Source organism: Scyliorhinus canicula, chromosome 16 (genome assembly GCF_902713615.1).
Source record: "Scyliorhinus canicula chromosome 16, sScyCan1.1, whole genome shotgun sequence".
Taxonomy (NCBI): Eukaryota; Metazoa; Chordata; class Chondrichthyes; order Carcharhiniformes; family Scyliorhinidae; genus Scyliorhinus; species Scyliorhinus canicula.
In genome coordinates, this window is record NC_052161.1 from 83,314,319 (window position 1) to 83,333,986 (window position 19,668).

Sequence of the window (19,668 nt, forward strand, 5' to 3'; positions counted from 1 at the left end):
AAAAATAACTATTAAAAATAAAAGTGATCATGAGCTTAAATCCACGAAAGATCAACTAATTGCAGTTGTTGAGGAATTACGAGATGCAAAATCCAAACTTGAGCATTATGATGAAATTAGAACAGAATTGGAAAACAAAGCCTCTGAAGTCCAGCAGCTTTTTTTCAAATAGCAGAACTGCAACAAGTTTTTGATGTGGAGTCAAAATACCAACAGTTGCAATCAAAAACTGAGCTAATTGAACTTGAAAATTGCAAGTTAATCGAAGAAAGATGTGTTTTAGAAGAAGGCATGAACAATTTAACAGGACACTGCAAAATCCTGACAGACAGTCTTGCAGCTCAGAATTTAAAGCAAAGCACAGCTCAGATTCGACCAGCAGCTGAACAAACACACAAACTCAGCAAGCAGCCCCAGTGGCAGAATCGGCAATAGCACAGCCGAGATCAAGTGTCAGGACTACAATAAAATCTAAAATTCATTTGCCTGTTGAAGCAGATGAAGGTAGTGATTCAACAGATATTCCTACAATACAAAATACTAAATTAATTCGACTAGCCCCTTTAAAATGCAAACGGGTTAGAGTTGGAAACAAAAAAATACAAGAAGAAGGTGAAACTATCACTAGAACCATATATGGTCATCATTGGATTCATGAACCAGCAGACCCTGAAAAAATTGACGAATGGTCCAAAAATCTTCCACATCCTAAAAGGGATGGTATGACCACATGGGATAGAATTCACAGATTACAATCCATTTACAGTCTCCACCCATTTGATGGAGTACAAATTCTGACTATCATGTTAGGCACTTGTGTCTTTTCAACTCTTAGAACAGAGGTAAAAGTTGCCCTTGGAAATGATTTGCTAAATTTAGAAGCTGGTTGGCTAGCAGTCAAGAATTGGCTATTAAAATTTTGCCCCTTGAGGACCGATTGGTCGAAGATCACATCTTGCATTCAAAAATATAATGAAGATATTCAGAATTTCGAGGAAAGATTTTTACAGACTTGGATGGAATATTCAGGAATGACACTCGAACAGGAAACTGCCACATGGGAAGCAAGCACTTTAAGTCCATTAAAAACGGCTTTCATAGCCTTGAATTTGGTTTTACCAACTTGGGCCACAGCTGGCACATACTGGTAAATAGTTGACTTCTACATAATGGCCACTAAATCATAGTCATTCACGATGATTTGTGCCATCAACTTATTTACCTTATTCCGAATATTACGAGTATTCAGGTAAAGTACACTTATGTTGGCTTTTATACCTCTGTTTTGAATCTTAACACCTTGATCAGTAACCTATCCCAAGTTATTTTTCCTCTTAACTTTTCTCCTAATTCTCCTTGTCTTTGAACCCATATCTTCATGTAACAACCTGCTGCGTCGCTTTGCATTTATGTTTTTACTTCCCGTTTTATTCTTTTTAGTATTACTGGGCCTATTTACTGAGCTCCCTTCAGTCACTGTACCTTGTACTGTCGCCCTTTTTGATTTTTGACAATGGCTTCTCTGCCTTACACTTTCCCCCTTATTACCTTTTGGATGTTCTTGCTCTAGCGGGAGGTCAACAAAGGTTTCCCAGACTGATTCCTGGGATCGCGGGACTGACCTATGAGGAGATTGAATAGGATTGTATTCACTGGAATTCAGAAGAATAAGGGAGGATCTCATAGATTAAATTCTAACAGGATTAGATAGAGTAGATGCAGGAAGGATGTTCCCGATGGTGGGGGTGTCCATAACGGGGGGGGGGGGGGGGGGGGGGGGTGACAGTCTTAGGGTATGGGGTGGACCATTTAGGATAGAGATGAGGAGAAATTTCTTCACACATAGAAAATAGGTGCAGGAGTAGGCCATTCAGCCCTTCAAGTCTGCACCACCATTCAATATGATCATGACTGATCATGCAAATTCAGTATCTCACTCCCACTTTCTCTCCATACACCTTGATCCCTTTAGCCTCAAGGGCCATGTCCAGCTCCCTTTTGAATGTATCCAACAAACTGGCCCCAACAGCTTTCTGTGGAAGAGAATTCCAGAAGTTCACAACTCTCTGAGAAAAGATGTTCTTCCTCATCTCAGTCCTGAATGGCTTACCCCTTATTCTTAGGCTGTGCCCCTAGTTCTGGACCTCACCAACACGGGAACATTCTTTCTGTATCTAGCCTGCCCATTCCCATCAGAATTTTGTATGAATCTATGAGATCTCCTCTCATTCTTCTAAACTCCAGTGAGTACAAGCCCAGTTGATCCAGTCTTTCTTCATATGCCAGGAATGAGTCTGGTGAACCTTCGCTGGACAACTTGTAGCCACCTGGGGTGGCCACGTCCCGATTCCAAAATGGACATTCGCAAAGAATACAGGGAAAATTGGACAGTACTAGGAAAACAAGCAGGTGCAAGGTTTGCCTGTGGATTGGAACTTGCAGGTCCCAGACAGAACTGATACTACAAGCCATTAGCATAGTAATGAGCTATCTCCGGGGACAAAAGAGAAACATTTAAGCAATCGGTACCAGGACAGACTCCCCGGCGCCAGTAGAAACTAAAACAAAGGCAGGCCAACGACCCCTTTATTGGAGAGAATCAATACAAACGAGTGGGACATGGTCCAATTAATTGGGGCCAAGTTCAGGAACCTCCCAGAAGGGCACGAAACCCTTTGGGGTATAAAGAAGAGTCCCCAAGGTCAGAGCGCTCTCTCTTTCTTCACCTTTACCTTGGCCTTTGGCTCTCAGCGACGAGAGGCCCGCCAAGCACCAGCCAAGTAAGTCTACGGTCAACGCACGCTACGAGATAGGCGCTCCTAGCTACTATTCTATACCAGTTCGAAGCCAGCAGTATCAGAACCGGACAACGGCCATTGTTCCTCTGACTTAGTGGGCACCCGAAGCTAAGTATAAGCTTTTAGTAGTAGTTGTAGTTTAGTGAGTAGAGTTTGTGCATGAGTAATAATTGACTGTGTGTGTAAATAAATGTGCATTGATTTCAAACTTACTAACTGGTGTATCGAGTCATTGATCAGTATTATGTTTTGAACCTTGTAGTGGTATCAAAAAGATACCTGGCGACTCTTGAGCAAAGGTAATTAAAACAGAGCAAATTAAGGAAAGCATAACGAGCAACATTTACTGGCGACTCTGGTGGGACTCGACTTAGAACTGGTCCCACCACTCCGAGAGAACCCAAAATTTGAATTCGAAATCCAATTGGAAACAGAAAAAGTTTTTGAACAGTACTGATCAAGCCTCCAGAATTCGGAAGTGTGTTAATGCATGCGTAATAACAGGGATATAAGGTAAACCTGAGAGATTTTGTTGCGTAAAACTGTCGGGAGTTTTGTCGGCTGGAAATTAGCGTAACCCGCACCCGTGTTTACATCACAGCTTTATCACCCCCTGTTCCAAATTTAGTAACGAACCCAGAGATAGGAAAAATGGCAATGAAGGCAATGGAACGCCATATGAACCCACAGGGATTCGAGGTCACAGAGACCAGCAGAGTAGGACAGTGTCCCGTTTGAACAAAGAGAACAAAGAACAAAGAAAATTACAGCACAGGAACAGGCCCTTCGGCCCTCCCAGCCTGCGCCGATCCAGGTCCTTTATCTAAACCTGCCTCCTATTTTCCAAGGTCTACTTCCCTCTGTTCCCCGTCCGTTCATATATCTGGTTTGGGAAGATGAAATAAGGAGGTACCTCAAAGGGAAGGGATGGCCCCTTTGGAGCGAATTCTGCGCAAATGAGGAAACAGGTCCCGGGAGTATAGGACATACTTGGTGGGAGAACCTGCCAGAGATCCACAAGAAGAGCTTGGGAAAAGCTCGCAAGCCGATGGCAATCGTGTCCTGTCTGGCACAATTGCGAGGCACAGAGGAGGTCGTTCGGATGCTCCGTAGAGAGATAGAGAGAGATAGAACCAGTACGGTAGACGCGAGCGAGATTGAGAAGGAGAATAAAGATTTGAAAGAGAAGCTAGCAGCAAAGGACAGAGAGGTGGATGATGCCAAGAGGTCACACCAGTCTTGTCTGGTGCACTTAAGCAGCTTCCAGACTCAATATGATAAGGCTTACCAGGACACACAACGTGTGGTCTCGGTAAGACAGGAAACCGAGCAGCAGATAGAAACAGTGCAATGACTTAAAAGCAGCCCTACGAGCACTCCATGCTTCGTAGACCGTAGACTCCGTAGACCACGCAAAGTGCCGGAAGCAAATTGCAGAATTGCAATCCCAGCTTTCTGTTCAAAATAGCTTTCAGAGCACATTCAGACCTCAACTAGATCAGGAATTAAACGAAACAGCCCATAGATACATACATGGAGCATGTGTGCAGGAGAAACCCCAGAAAAGGAGAGCACCCTAACCCTCCACTGAACAGGCAGAACACACCCCCATGAACCCAGTAACCACACACCGCAGGGCCACAGCAGCAGGAGAAGCAGATTTTCTGTACACAACCCCCTTAACCGTGACCCAATTACGGGACACATGTGAGAAAATTGCACCGTTCCTCCCCACTTCAGACCCCCACCAATTCTTCGCTAGGGTTAAACAGCAGGCCACCATGTACGGCCTGGATGAGAGAGAGCAGATAAAGCTCACAGTTTTGAGCCTCGACCCTTCAGTCGTGGCAGCCCTTCCCGACATACAGAATGTAGGAGGAGGCACCCTCACAGAAATGCACACAGCGATCCTTGATGCGATCGGCTACAACTGAGGAGACCAGGTAGAAGGCCAAAATAGATGTAGGCCAAAGAAAACAGAATACCCCACAGCGTTTGTTGGATGCTTGTGGATTCATTTCACAGCAGTTTTTGGTGAATTAGCCCGCGCCCATTTGTCCCCAGATAACATGGCAAATTGGACTCGAATCTTGGTCTCTCGTGCAACAGAGGCAGGACAGAGAGCTTGCGTGAATTACGACCCCTCAGATGAGGCCCACAATGAGAAATGGGTTTTGAAAAGGTTATCCCGCGCTTGGGAGCAATCCGTTCAGAACAAGACCACATTTAAGAAACCAGAGGAACAGCAGGCAGATGCAGACATGCATACAGTTAAAGTGCACCAGAACCTTGCATGTATAAATGAGAGTAGGAACAGCCCAAATCACAGGTGTTTTACAACTGTGGACAGTTAGGACACTTTGCACGAGAGTGCAATGTGCCACAGAAACAACAGAGAGAGCAACAGACAGGCACCCTAAATAGAAATAGGGCAAAGCCGATACATAGTGTTAGCGCCTGTTCAGACTATGGAGACATGAACAGCACAGACTGACGGTGTTCGGGCTCCCCAACTTGGGTCTGCGACACCCTTTGGGATAAGTCTGGTCGTAGCAGGCAGAGTCCGGGGTCAGCTCGTAGAGTTTCTTTGGGACACAGGAGGGTCCCGCACCACACTCAATTCCTCCACGATGTTCGAGAGGGACACGTGGCCCACAACAGACACCATCACCCTCAGCGGCTTTACAGGCCACTTACAGCAGGGACACATCACAGCCCCTGTATCCATACAAATGGGTAACATAACAACCAAGTGTTAGTTGATCTGCCCCACACAGCAGAACATATTCTAGGGATCGATTTTATGAGCTCACACAACCTTTTTATTTGATCCAGTCAACAAATGTGTCTGGAAAATGGCAAAAGCATCACGAGCTCCCACCACGCTCACAGTAGGAGAGTATGTAAACAGGAATAGCTCAGGAGGAGACTACTGGTTTGACCCGCGAACCATTAGTGCAGATAAACAGGTTAGGGCAGTCCTGCAGCGACACAAAGCAGCATTTGCACAGCACAAGCACGACTGTGGCAGAGTGGCTGGCTCTGTGCAGATTACAGGTACTGACCCCAGACGCAGTACGGATTTCCCCAGGAAGCAGAGGGAGAAATTTCAAAAGTTATAGACAGCTTGTTAGACCAGGGCGTACTGAGATCAGTAGCCTCCACTAATAATGCCCCGATTTGGCCCGTCAGGAAACCGGATGGATCATGGCGACTGACCATTGATTACCGGGAACTGAACAAAGTCACCCAAGCAGCAGCCCCCACCGTAGCCACAAGTCCCGAAACCATGCTCAAGCAGGGACTCCAGTCATGATTCTTTACGGTTTTGGACATTAGTAACGGCTTTTGGTCCATTCCATTGGCTAAAGCGTGCCAGTACAAATTTACCTTCACCTTTAAAGGATAGCGAAACCTTTTGGGGTATAAAGAAGAGTCCCCAAGGTCAGAGCGCTCTCTTCTTCTTCACCTTCACCTTGGCCTTTGGCTCTCAGTGACAAGAGGCCCGCCAAGCACCAGCCAAGTAAGTCTAAGGTCAATGCACGCTACGAGATAGGCGCTCCTAGCTACTATTCTATACCAGTTCGAAGCCAGCAGTATCAGAACCGGACAATGCCCATTGTTCCTCTGACTGAGTGGGTGCCCGAAGCTAAGTATAGGCTTTTAGTAGTAGTTGTAGTTTAGTGAGTAGAGTTTGTGCATGAGTACTAATTGACTGTGTGTGTAAATAAATGTGCATTGATTTCAAACTTACTAACTGGTGTATCGAGTCATTGATCAGTATTCGGTTTTGAACCTTGTGGTGGTATCAGAAAGATACCTAGCGACTCTTGAGCAAAAGTAATTAAAACAGAGCAAATTAAGGAAAGCATAACGAGCAACAAACTTCAATAGCAAGAATGTCCTTCCTCAAACTAGGAGACCAAAACTGCACACAAAACGAAGGGGTGACCTTACCAAGGCCCTGCATAAATGCAGCAAGATTTTGGTCTAGACCGCGAATCTAACTGGAAGATGTCCTTCTGAAACAGAGACTTTTCTCCTTTTACCTTCTATATTATTTTCTTTTCTACTCCCCTCTGTCATGTGAGAGTTCCTTTAAGAAATGGGTGTTTATAAATGGGTGTGTATTTAAATATCTGTAATGAGAGTACCTTTAAGGGTGTTTACTACTGCAGTCATGTCAGAGCGTGGGTGGAGCTGGGATGCCTGTCAGCTTTTTACTTTCGTTTTAGGCTGTTTGCCGTACCAGCCTCCCCGGACAGCGCCGGAATGTGGCGACTAGGGGCTTTTCACAGTAACTTCATTGAAGCCTACTTGTGACAATAAAGCGATTTTCATTTTCATTTTTTCATTTGCTGCAGGTATGTTTTAGTTTCGTTTTCTGTGTTGGAGCTGAAGCCAGACAGAGCAGGTGTACTGTTGACCTCTCTGCCATGAAAAGACTATCTCTTGATCATTTGGTGAATTCAGAATTATAAATGTTCTCAGTAGTGAATGTAAACCTTATGTGCTTCTGTTCAAAGGTGTTTCTTTTGTCTTCTGGATGTTGATTGGGAAGTTATTAAGGATTACTTAGTGTTGTATTCTTTGGGGGTTGTATTAGAATTGATGGTTGCTAAGATGTTCACTGTATGTTTTAGAAAGATTAACTTGAGTTCATAGAATAAACATTGTTTTAATTTAAAAGTACTGTAAAGCTCTGTTTGCACCATACCTGTAATGTGGGCCGTGTGCTCCCCATAACATAAGAACATAAGAACTAGGAGCAGGAGTAGGCCATCTGGCCCCTCGAGCCTGCTCCGCCATTCAATTAGATCATGGCTGATCTTTTGTGGACTCAGCTCCACTTTCCGGCCCGAGCACCATAACCCTTAATCCCTTTATTCTTCAAAAAACTATCTATGTTTACCTTAAAAACATGTAATGAAGGAGCCTCAACTGCTTCACTGGGCAAGGAATTCCATAGATTCACAACCCTTTGGGTGAAGAAATTCCTCCTAAACTCAGTCCTAAATCTACTTCCCCTTATTTTGAGGCTATGTCCCCTAGTTCTGCTGTCACCCGCCAGTGGAAACAACCTGCCCGCATCTATCCTATCTATTCCCTTCATAATTTTTAACGTTTCTATAAGATCCCCCCTCATCCTTCTAAATTCCAACAAGTACAGTCCCAGTCAACCTCTCCTCATATTCCAACCCCTTCAGCTCTCGGATTAACCTAGTGAATGTCCTCTGCACACCCTCCAGCGCCAGTACGTCCTTTCTCAAGTAAGGAGACCAAAACTGAACACAATAGAACAGTACAGCACAGAACAGGCCCTTCGGCCCTCGATGTTGTGCCGAGCAAATGATCACCCTACTCAAACCCACATATCCACCCTATACCCGTAACCCAACAAACCCCCCCCCCCTTAACCTTACTTTTTAGGACACTACGGGCAATTTAGCATGGCCAATCCACCTAACCCGCACATCTTTGGACTGTGGGAAGAAACCGGAGCTACCGGAGGAAACCCACGCACACACGGGGAGGACGTGCAGACTCCGCACAGATAGTGACCCAGCCAGGAACCGAACCTGGGACCCTGGAGCTGTGAAGCATTTATGCTAACCACCATGCTACCCTAAACTCTTGTTATTCAGTGTCACGTGAGAGTACCTTTAAGAAATGTGTGTTTATCAAATAGCTGCAGTGAGGTCAGTGTGGGTGGAGCTGGGCTGGCTGTCTTCCACTTTTGTTTTTGCGCAGGCAGCTACAGTGTGTTTTAATTTTGTTTTCAGAACTGGATAGCTGCAGGCAAAGCAAGCAGCTGTATATCAATCTCTCTCTGTAATCTAAAGACTGTCTCCAGATCATTTGGGTGATTTCAAAGTAATACCTGTTTCTGTAGAGAACTTAAACCTGCTGTCTTACTCCAGGTGTGGCCGCACTAACACCTTATACAATTGCAACATAACCTCCCTAGTCTTAAACTCCATCTCTCTAGCAATGAAGAACAAAATTCCATTTGCCTTCTTAATCACCTGTTGCACTTGTAAACCAACCTTCTGTAACTCATGCACTAGCACACCCAAGTCTCTCTGAACAGCGGCATGCTTTAATATTTTATCGTTTAAATAATAATCCCCTTTGCTGTTATTCCTACCAAAATGGATAACCTCACATTTGTCAACATTGTATTCCATCTGCCAGACCCGAGCCCATTCACTTAACCTATCCAAATCCCTCTGCAGACTTCCAGTATCCTCTGCACTTTTCGCTTTACCACTCATCTTAGTGTCATCTGCAAACTTGGACACATTGCCCTTGGTCCCCAACTCCAAATCATCTATGTAAATTGTGAACAATGGTGGGCCCAACACGGATCCCTGAGGGACACCACTAGCTACTGATTGCCAACCAGAGAAACACCCATTTATCCCAACTCTTTGCTTTCTATTAATTAACCAATCCTCTATCCATGCTACTACTTTACCCTTAATGCCATGCATCTTTATCTTATGCAGCAACCTTTTGTGTGGCACCTTGTCAAAGGCTTTCTGGAAATCCAGATATACCACATCCATCGGCTCCCCGTTATCTACTGCACTGGTAATGTCCTCAAAAAATTCCACTAAATTAGTTAGGCATGAACTTGAGTCCATAGAATAAACATTGTTTTAATTTAAAAGTACTGCAAAGCTCTGTTTGCACCATTCATGTAGAGTGGACCCTGTGCTCCCCATAACCACAATCTATTAAAAGTCGTGGGCCAGGTGAACTCCATGATACACTTTGGGGTTCACTAAACCCTGGCCCATAACACCTCCTATCCCTCTGTGGTTGTCTGTCTTGTGTGTGTGGAGGGTGGGGGCAAGTTAAAAAGGTGGGTTAGAAATTAGGTGATAGTTGTATTTGCTGCCTATTTAATTAGTTGTTATTAATAAAAATGGTGTTCATATTTACAAACCTGGTGGCTGAAATTATTGGGCAGCCAAAGACCAGAGACTTTGGGTATATTTTTAAGAATTAATAGTTAATTTCACCTGTGTTGCGACACTGGTCAAGTGGGGCTGGAGTTGACCGTGCGTCAGCCCAGCCTGCCATGACAAGACATAAACTTTGCTTTCTATGCTTACAGGTGCCTGCCCGACCTAATGAATTTTTCCAGCGCCCTCTGTTCTTGTGTCAAATTGCAGCAGTATTTCGCCTAATTTTGAGTTATAGTTACTCCTGCCGTGAGTGCAACAAGCTCATAGGATCAAAGGGACCAAATTGCTTCAGATGAAGAAAATATTGGGAGATCCACTCAGTATATCAGTGGCATCTGGACAGGTCTTTCCTGTTTATCCCCTCATTTCCCCTCTCTTTTATTTTGCCATCATCATTTTCGATCCACGGGTGATTAATGGACATGTATCTTTGTCAAGCAGCAGAGAGAATGAGGAAGTCAGAAGTTACAGGAGAGAACACTCTGCCAGTCTCTGCTAGTTTGAACAGGAGACCTCTGAATTCTCGGCCCCAGAGAGAGGAGAAATGGGGTGAGACTCTATTTGATTAATTGGCTGGGTGGGGAACGGCGGGGGGGTAATGAAATGGCCCTAAAGGCCGTACTCTGCCTGGTAGCAGGTGGTGATTTTCTGAGCCCCAAGGAGCTCAATTTGAATCCTGGACACTCAGGAGAAAGGACCTTATCTCTCTCTCTCTCCAGAAAGGGAGTGAGTTGCTATATTTCTGAACCTACAGAGAAGCTGAATGAATGAATCTACAGTGAAATCATTATAGGCTGCAAACATGACCTGGACCTGAAGGCTTACGTTGAAGGAAGGTCTGCTTTCAGACAATCATCTGAAACAAAGATACTTTTTACTTTTACTTATCTTTTTTTTTGCAGCCCTGCCCTCTGTGTTTGTCTGTCTTGTGTTTGCCTGGGTGTGTGGAGGGTGGGGCAGTTATAGTGGGGGATTAGGAATTAGATAATAGTTAACCAATTGTATTTACTGCCATTGTCATTATAGTTCTTGTTATAAATAAACACGAATTGTGTTTAAATTTACAAACCTGGTGACTGCCATTATTTGGCAGCCAAAGAGTCAAAGGCTTTGCAGTATTTTTTCTAAGAATGATTGGTTTATTCACTTGTATTGTGACTCCAGGTCAAGTGAGGCTCGAATTGACCGCACACTAGCCCAGGATGTTGTAACACCTGTCCTCTCTCTATTCTTCTCTCTGTCCTCTTCTTTATCCTAAACTCTCTCTGTCTCCCTGACTCTCTCTCTATGTCTGTGTGTGTCCCTCTCTGCCTCTCTCTCTGTAATTCTCTGTCTCTTTGTCCTTCTCTATCTCCCTAACTCTCTCTATGTCTGTGTGTGTCTCTCTCTGCCTTTCTCTGTCCTTCTCTCTTTGTCCCTCTGTCTCCCTGACTCTTTTTCTATGTATGTCTCTCTCTCTTTGTCCTCCCACTCTCCCTGTCCTCTCTGCCTCTCGCTGTCTCTCTCAGACACTCACTGTCTCTCTTTCTAACCTTCTCCCTCCCTCTCTCTGTACTCTCTCTTTCTCTCACACTCACACCCTCTCTGTCTATCTCCCTTTCTCTCTCTCTGTCTGTCTCTATAACATTCTCCCGCCCTCTATCTCTCACTGTCCTTCTCTCTCGCTCTGTCTTTCTCGCTCCATCTCTCTCTCTCTCCATCTCTCTCTCAGTCTGTTCCCAGCTGTCTGTCTCATGGCTCCTCGAGGCAGCAGAGGGCGAGCTGACCCCTTCATCGGTTTCACATCGCTCCTTGCAGGAATGCCAGGTCCATTGTTTTCACCAGCTTCCTCCTGCACCCAGGTTCACATCCCTCTCTCCCTCTCCCAATCCACCACTCCCTGAACCTGATCCTGCTGGCCGATGTGGGGGCAGGAGGGGAGCAAGTCACCAGAACAATGGTCCCTCTGCGTGAGAAGGGTGGGTGGAGAGAGAGAGAGAGAGATAGAGACAGAGTGTGATGTTGACCAGGATATCCGGCAGCCAGGAGCTACACAGGCTACAGTGCAGTGGGATTCAGCTCTGGGGGAGCTCGGACACAGGAGGGAAGGAGAGAGAGGTGAGAATCAAAACTATTCAACACAGCCCGTGGAGACTTGGGCTCAAGCCCGAACCAAACTCTCAGTGAAAGCTAAGGCGAGACACATCTCCTGGAGAGCTTGGAACTGCCTCCCTTTCCCACCAAACCTCCAGGCAAGGGTCGGCTAACGGCTGAGGCATGTGGTAGCTCTCAGCCACATTAGTGTCACCTCCGGAACGAGGACTGATGAATGTAAAGAGACATCCTGACCCTTGGCCTCCCGCTCTATCCAAACTTTGACTCGCTGTGCCAGCAAAGGTCCGGCCATGTTAGCTGGGACTGGGAGGGAAACACCTGGAGCCAGCAATGGACAAAAAGGTCCCAAGGAGCATGAGGAGACGATTGAGGAATGGAAGCAACTGGGTAGCAACCAGGAGGGTGGAGGGGTGAGGAGCACCACAAACTGTGCGTCGTGCAAATGGTTTCTCCACCACACCCCCTCCCCTCAAAACCCCCAATTTGGGGAGAGGAGCTGGGTCGTGCGCAGAGTTCCGCAGATTGGGAGGAATGGAAGGAGACCCATATTCTGCAAGGAGCTGTTTGGAGGAGGGTAAAGGGCCAAAATGTTGGGAGTGGGGGGGGGGGGGGGAACGTGATCAATTCCATAGTATGGGTGGGGATAGTGGGGGATTGACTAGCAGGCTGTGAGGGGTTGAGTGGGGTGGAGATATGTGAGGTAAAGTCGGGGGGTATGTGGGGTGGAGTGGGGGAGGGGAATGAGGGGTGGAATGGGGGGGGTACGAGGGGTGGACTGGGAAGGGGTATGAAGGACAGAGAGGGGGAGGGGTATGAGGGGCTGAGTGGGGGAGGGGTATTGGGGTGGAGTGGGAGAGGGGTATGAGGGGGTGGATTGTGGGAGGGGTATGAGGTAGGGAGGGGTATGAGGGGGAGAAGGGATGGAGTGGGGGAGGGGTATGAGGGGGAGGGGTGTGAAGGGGGAGTGGGTGAGGGGGGAGTGGATGAGGGGTATGAGGGAGGAGTGCGGGAGGGGTATGAGAGGGGAGTGGTATGAGGGGGAGGGGTATGAGGGGCGGAGTGGGTGTGGGGTACGAGCAGGGAGGGGGGTATCAGGGGGAGGGGTATGAGGGGTGGAGTGGGGGAGGGATATGAGGGGTGGGTTGGGGGAGTAGTATGAGGGGGAGAGGCAAGAGGTGGTGAATAGTCTGAGGGGGTGTGGGGGAGGGGTACGATGGGGGTATCAGGGGAGGGGGTATGAGGGGTGGTGTGGGGGAGGGTTATGAGGGGTGGGGTGGGGGAGGAGTATGAGGGGTGGGTTAATGGAGTGGTGTGAAGGGGAGGGGTATGAGGGGTGGACTGGGGGAGGGGTATGAAGGACAGAGAGAGGGAGGTGTATGAGGTGCTGAGTCGGGGAGGGGTATGAGGGGTGGGTTGGGGGAGTGGAATGGGGGGAGGGTTATGAGGTGGGGACGGGTCTGGGGGTGGCAATAGAGAGATGGAGTGTGAGGATGGGTATGAGGGGGGAGTGGGGAGGTGTATGGGGGAGGGGTGGTGTGGGGGAGGGGTACAAGGGGTGGAGTGGGTGAGGGGTATGAGTGGGGTATGCAGGTGATAGTGGTGAAGGGTGGGGGAGGGGTATGTGGGGTGGGGTGGAGTGGGGGAGGGGTATGAAGGGCAGAGAGAGGGAGGGGTATGAGGGGCTGAGTGGGGGAGGGGTATTAGGGGTGGAGTGGGGGAGGGGTATCGGGGTGGAGTGGTATGAGGTAGGGAGGGGTCTGAGGGGGAGGGGTATGAGAGGGAGGAGGGATGGAGTGGGGAGGGGTATGAGGGGGGAGTGGGGGAGGGGTATGAGGGAGGAGTGGGTGAGGGGTATGAGGGAGGAGTGCGGGAGGGGTATGAGAGGGGAGTGGTATGAGGGGGAGAGGAGGAGGGGTATGAGGGGGAGAGGAGGAGGGGTATGAGGGGGAGAGGAGGAGGGGTATGAGGGGGGAGTGGTGTAGGGTGGAGTGAATGTGGGGTACGAGGGGGAGGGGTACGAGGCGGGTATCGGGGGGAGGTATGAGGGGTGGAGTGGAGGAGGTGTATGGGGTGGGGTAGGGGTATGAGGGTTGGGGTGGGAGAGGGGTATGAGGAGGGTTGAAGGGAGTGGTATGAGGTACGAGGGGTGGGGTGGAGTGGGCGAGGGGTATGAAGGGCAGAGGGAGGGGTATGAGGGGCTGAGTGGGGGAGGGGTATGAGGGGGGAGTGGGTGAGGGGTATGAGGGAGGAGTGCGGGAGGGGTATGAGCGGGGAGTGGTATGAGGAGGAGGGGTATGAAGGGGAGAGGAGGAGGGGTATGAGGGGGGAGTGGTGTAGGGTGGGGTACGAGGGGGAGAGGTACGAGGCGGGTATCAGGGGGAGAGGTATGAGGGGTGGAGTGGAGGTGGGGTATGAGGGGTGGGGTGGGGTAGGGATAGGAGGGTGGGGTGGGAGAGGGGTATGAGGGGGGGTTGAAGGGAGTGGTATGATGTGGGAGGGGTATGAGGGGTGGGGTGGAGTGGGCGAGGGGTATGAAGGGCAGAGAGAGGGAGGGGTATGAGGGGCTGAGTGGGGGAGTGGTATGAGGAGTGGGGAGGGGTATGAGGGGTGGGTTGGGGGGAGTGGTATGAGGGGGTAGGGGTATGAGGTGGGGAATAGTCTGAGGGGGTGTGAGGGAGGGGTAAGATGGGGTATCAGGGGGAGAGGTATGAGGGGTGGAGTGGGGAGGGGTATGGGGGTGGGGTGGGGAGGGGTATGAGGATTGGGGTGGGCGAGGGGTATGAGGGGGGTTGAAGGGGGTGGTATGAGGAGGGAGGGTTATGAGGGGTGGGGAAGGGTAAGGAGTATGAGAGGGGGTTGAAGGGAGTGGTATGAGGTGGGAGGGGTACGAGGGGTGGGGTGGAGTGGGCGAGGGGTATGAAGGGCAGAGGGAGGGGTATGAGGGGGGAGTGGGTGAGGGGTATGAGGGAGGAGTGCGGGAGGGGTATGAGCGGGGAGTGGTATGAGGGGGAGAGGAGGAGGGGTATGAAGGGGAGAGGAGGAGGGGTATGAGGGGGGAATGGTGTAGGGTGGGGTACGAGGGGGAGGGATACGAGGTGGGTATCGGGGAGAGGTATGAGGGGTGGAGTGGAGGTGGGGTATGAGGGGTGGGGTGGGGTAGGGATATGAGGGTGGGGTGGGAGAGGGGTATGAGGGGGGGTTGAAGGGAGTGGTATGATGTGGGAGGGGTATGAGGGGTGGGGTGGAGTGGGCGAGGGGTATGAAGGGCAGAGAGAGGGAGGGGTATGAGGGGCTGAGTGGGGGAGGGGTATGAGGAGTTGGTTGGGGGAGTGGAATGAGGGGGAGGAGTATGAGGTGGGGACGGGTCTGAGGGGGTGTGGGGGAGGGGTATGAGGGGGTGGGGGAGGGAATTGAGGGATGGAGTGTGAGGATGGGTATGAGGGGGGAGGTGTATGGGGAGGGGTGTTGTGGAGCTGGGGTATGAGGGGTGGAGTGGGGGAGGGGTATGAGGGGGGAGTGGGGTATGCAGGGGGTAGTGGTGAAGGGGTATGAGTGGGGGAGGGGTATGAGGGGTGGGGTGGAGTGGGGGAGGGGTATGAAGGGCAGAGAGAGGGAGGGGTATGAGGGGCTGAGTGGGGAAGGGGTATGAGGGGTGGAGTAGGGGAGGGGTATGAGGTAGGGAGGGGTCTGAGGAGGGGGGGTATGAGGAGGTTATGGGGAGGAGGAGGGGTGAAGGGATATGAGGGTGGTATGAGGGAGGAGTGGGCGAGGGCTATGAGGGAGGAGTGCGGGAGGGTGTAAGGGGGAGTGGTAAGAGGGGGAGAGTGAGAGGCGTATGAGAGGGGTGGGGGAGAGAATTGAGGGATGGAGTGTGAGGATGGGTATGAGGGGGGAGTGGGGAGGTGTAGGGATGGGGTACGAGGGGTGGAGTGGGGGAGGGGTATGAAGGGCAGAGAGAGGGAGGGGTTTGAGGGGCTGAGTGGGGAAGGGGTTTGAGGGTGGAGTAGGGGAGGGGTATGAGGTAGGGAGGGGTCTGAGGAGGGGGGTATGAGTAGGTTATGGGGAGGAGGAGGAGGGGTGAAGGGATATGAGGGGGTATGAGGGAGGAGTGGGCGAGGGCTATGAGGGAGGAGTGCGGGAGGGTGCAAGGGGGAGTGGTATGAGGGGGAGAGTGAGAGGCGTATGAGAGGGGTGGGGGAGAGAATTGAGGGATGGAGTGTGAGGATAGAACATAGAACATAGAACAGTACAGCCCCTTCGGCCCTCGATGTTGTGCCGAGCAATGATCACCCTACTTAAACTCACGTAACCCGTATACCCGTAACCCAACAATCCCCCCATTAACCTTACACTACGGGCAATTTAGCATGGCCAATCCACCTAACCCGCACATCTTTGGACTGTGGGAGGAAACCGGAGCACCCGGAGGAAACCCACGCACACACAGGGAGGACGTGTAGACTCCACACAGTGACCCAGCCGGGAATCGAACCTGGGACCCTGGAGCTGTGAAGCATTGATGTTAACCACCATGCTACCGTGAGGATGGGTATGAGGGGGGAGTGGGGAGGTGTAGGGATGGGATACGAGGGGTGGAGTGGGGGAGGTGTATGGGGGGGAGTTGGGGAGAGGGGTGTGCGGGGGTAGTGGTGGTGGGATAAGAGTGGGGGAGGGGTAAGAGGGGTATGAGGGGGAGGGGTATGATGGGGGTAGTGGGGGAGGAGCATGAGCTGGGAGAGGTGGTGCGGGTGAGGGGTACGTGGGGTGAAGCGGGGGAGGGGTATGGGGGGAGTGGTGGAGGGGTATGAGGGAGGGAGTAGGGAAGGGGTATGAGGGGTGTGTGGGGAGGGGTATGTGGAGGGGCGTGGTGGAGAGGGGTATGCGGGCGGGGAGTGGTATGGGGGAGTTGTGGAGGGGTATGAGGGAGTAGGGCAGAGCAATGCGAGGGATGTGGGGGTGGGTTATGTGGGGGGCATGGGGGAGGGGTATGAGGGGGAGGGGTATGAGGGTGGGAGAGGGGTATGAGGGTGGGAGTGGGGGAGGGGTATGAGAGGGGGGTATGAGGGCGGAGAGGTCTGGGGAGTGAGGGTTATGAGGTGGGGAGTGTGGGAGGGGCATGAGGGGTTGAGTGGGGGGAGGGGTGTGAGGGGGGAGTGGGGAGGGGATGAGGTTGGGAGTGGGGGAGGAGTATGGAGGTAGAGTGGGGAGGGGTATGAGGGGTAGGGGTATGAGTGGGGGGAGGAGTATGAGTGGGGGGAGTGGAGGAGGGGTATGAGGGGTGGAGTGGGGGGGTGGGGGAGGGGTATGAAGGAGGGAATGTGGGAGGGGTATAGAACATAAAACAGTACAGCACAGAACAGAACAGGCCCTTCGGTCCTCGATGTTGTGCCGAGCTTTGTCCGAAAGCAAGATCAAGCTATTCCACTCCCTGTCATTCTGGTGTGCTCCATGTGCCTCTCCAATAACTGCTTGAAAGTTCCTAAAGTGTCTGACTCTACTATCACAGCAGGCAGTTCATTCCGCACCCTAACCACTCTCTGAGTAAAGAACCTACCTCGCACATCCCTCCTACATCTCCCACCCTGAGCCTTATAGTTATGCCCCCTTGTATCAGTTACATCCACCCGAGGAAATAGTCTCTAAACGTCCACTCTATCTATCCCCCTCATCATCTTATAAAACTCTATTAAGTCCCCTCTCATCCTCCTTCGATACAAAGAGAAAAGCCCTAACTCCCTCAACCTTTCCTCATAAGACCTACCTTCCAATCCAGGTAGCATTCTGGTAAATCTCCTTTGCACCCTTTCCAATGCTTCCACATCCTTCCTATAGTGACTTGACTAGAACTGCACACAGTACTCCAAATGTGGTCTCACCAGAGTCATGTACAGTTGCAGCATAACCCCACAGCTCTTAAACTCAAGCCCCCTGTTAATAAACGCTAACACGCTATAGGCCTTCTTCACAGCTCTATCCACTTGAGTGGCAACCTTCAGAGATCTGTGGACATGGACCCCAAGATCTCTCTGCTCCTCCACATTCCTCAGAACCCTGCCGTTGACCCTGTAATCCGCATTCAAATTTGTCCTCCCAAAACAAATCACCTCGCACTTATCAGAGTTAAACTCCATCTGAAATGAAAAAATGAAAATCACTTATTGTCACGAGTAGGCTTCAATGAAGTTACTGTGAAAAGCCCCTAGTCGCCACATTCCGGCGCCTGTCTGGGGAGGCTGGTACAGGAATTGAACCGTGCTGCTGGCCTGCCTTGGTCTGCTTTAAAAGCCAGTGATTTAGCCCAGTGCTAAACCAGCCCTTTTGCCATTTCAGCCATCAGCCTTCAGCCATCTGCCATTTTTCGGCCCAGCTCTGCATCCTATCAATGTCACTTTGCAGGCTACAATAGCCCTCCACCTCATCCACTACTCCACCATCTTGGGTGTCATCAGCAAATTTACTGACCCACCCTTCAGCCCCCTCCTCCAAGTCATTTATAAAAATCACAAATAACAGAGGACCCAGCACTGATCCACGTGGTACACCGCTGGTGACTGGCTCCAGGATGAAAATTTTCCATCCACCACCACTCTCTGTATGTGATAGCCAGTTACTTATCCAATTGGCCAAATTTCCCTCTTTACCACACTATATCCATCTTTACGACATCAACTGCTCTACCTTCATCTACAAACTTAGTTACCTCCTCAAAGAATTCAATCAAATTTGTGAGGCAAGACTTACCCTTCACAAATCCGTGTTGACTATCCCGGATTAAGCTGCATCTTTCCAAATGGTCATTAATCCTATCCCTCAGGACCCTTTCCATTAACTTACCGACCACCGAAGTAAGATTAACCGACCAGGGTCATTCCTATTCCCTTTCTTGAACAGAGGAACAACATTCACCACTCTCCAGTCCTCTGCCACTATCCCCGTGGGCAGTGAGGACCCAAAGATCAAAGCCAAAGGCTCTGAAATCTCATCCTTTGCCTACCAAACAATCCTAGGATATATCCCACCTGGCCCAGGGGACTTGTCGACCCTCAGGTTTTTCAAAATTGCTAATACATCTTCCCTCAGAACATCTACATCCTCCAGCCTACCCGCCTGTATCATACTCTCATATTCAAAAACATAGTCCCTCTCCTTGGTGAACACTGAAAAAAAGTATTCATTCAACCCCTCTCCTATCTCTTGCACAAGTTCCCACTACTGTCCTTGACCTGGTCATTCTTTTACTTCTCACATAAGAGTAAAAAGCCTTGGGGTTTTCCTTGATCCGACCCGCCAAGGACTTCTCACGCTCCCTCCGAGCTCTCCTAAGCCCTTTATTTTTAGCTCATTCCTTGCCACCTTGTAACCCTCAAGCAACCCAACTGAGAGAGGGTTTCCATTATCTGGACCACTGGGAGCTCTTCCGGGCAGGTGTGACCTGTATAAGGACGGGTTGCATCTAAACTGGAGAGGCATAAATATCCTGGCCGCGAGGTTTACTAGTGTCTCACGGGAGGGTTTAAACTAGTATGGCAGGGGGGTGGGCACCGGAGCAATAGGTCAGAAGGTGAAAGCATTGAGGGAGAACTAGGGAATAGGGCCAGTATGGCTCTGAGGAAGAGCAGACAGGGAGATGTTGCTGAACATCAGGTCTGGTGGCCTGAAGTGCATATGTTTTAATGCAAGAAGTATTATGGGTAAGGCAGATGAACTTAGAGCTTGGATTAGTACTTGGAACTATGTTGTTGTTGCCATTACAGAGACCTGGTTGGGGGAAGGACAGGATTGGCAGCTAAACGTTCCAGGAT

At 49.9% G+C, this 19,668-nt stretch overlaps 1 protein-coding gene across 1 annotated transcript in view; it reads left to right on the forward strand.

Annotated features, from left to right (window-relative positions):
* Positions 1-636: 636 nt before the first annotated feature.
* Positions 637-19,668, forward strand: part of nop2 (NOP2 nucleolar protein homolog (yeast)) — a 69,333-nt gene continuing 50,301 nt past the window's right edge. Inside the window, exon 1 of the mRNA XM_038774031.1 lies at positions 637-720. Coding sequence (XP_038629959.1) covers positions 637-720 — 84 coding nt within the window. The remainder of the gene's footprint in view (positions 721-19,668) is intronic.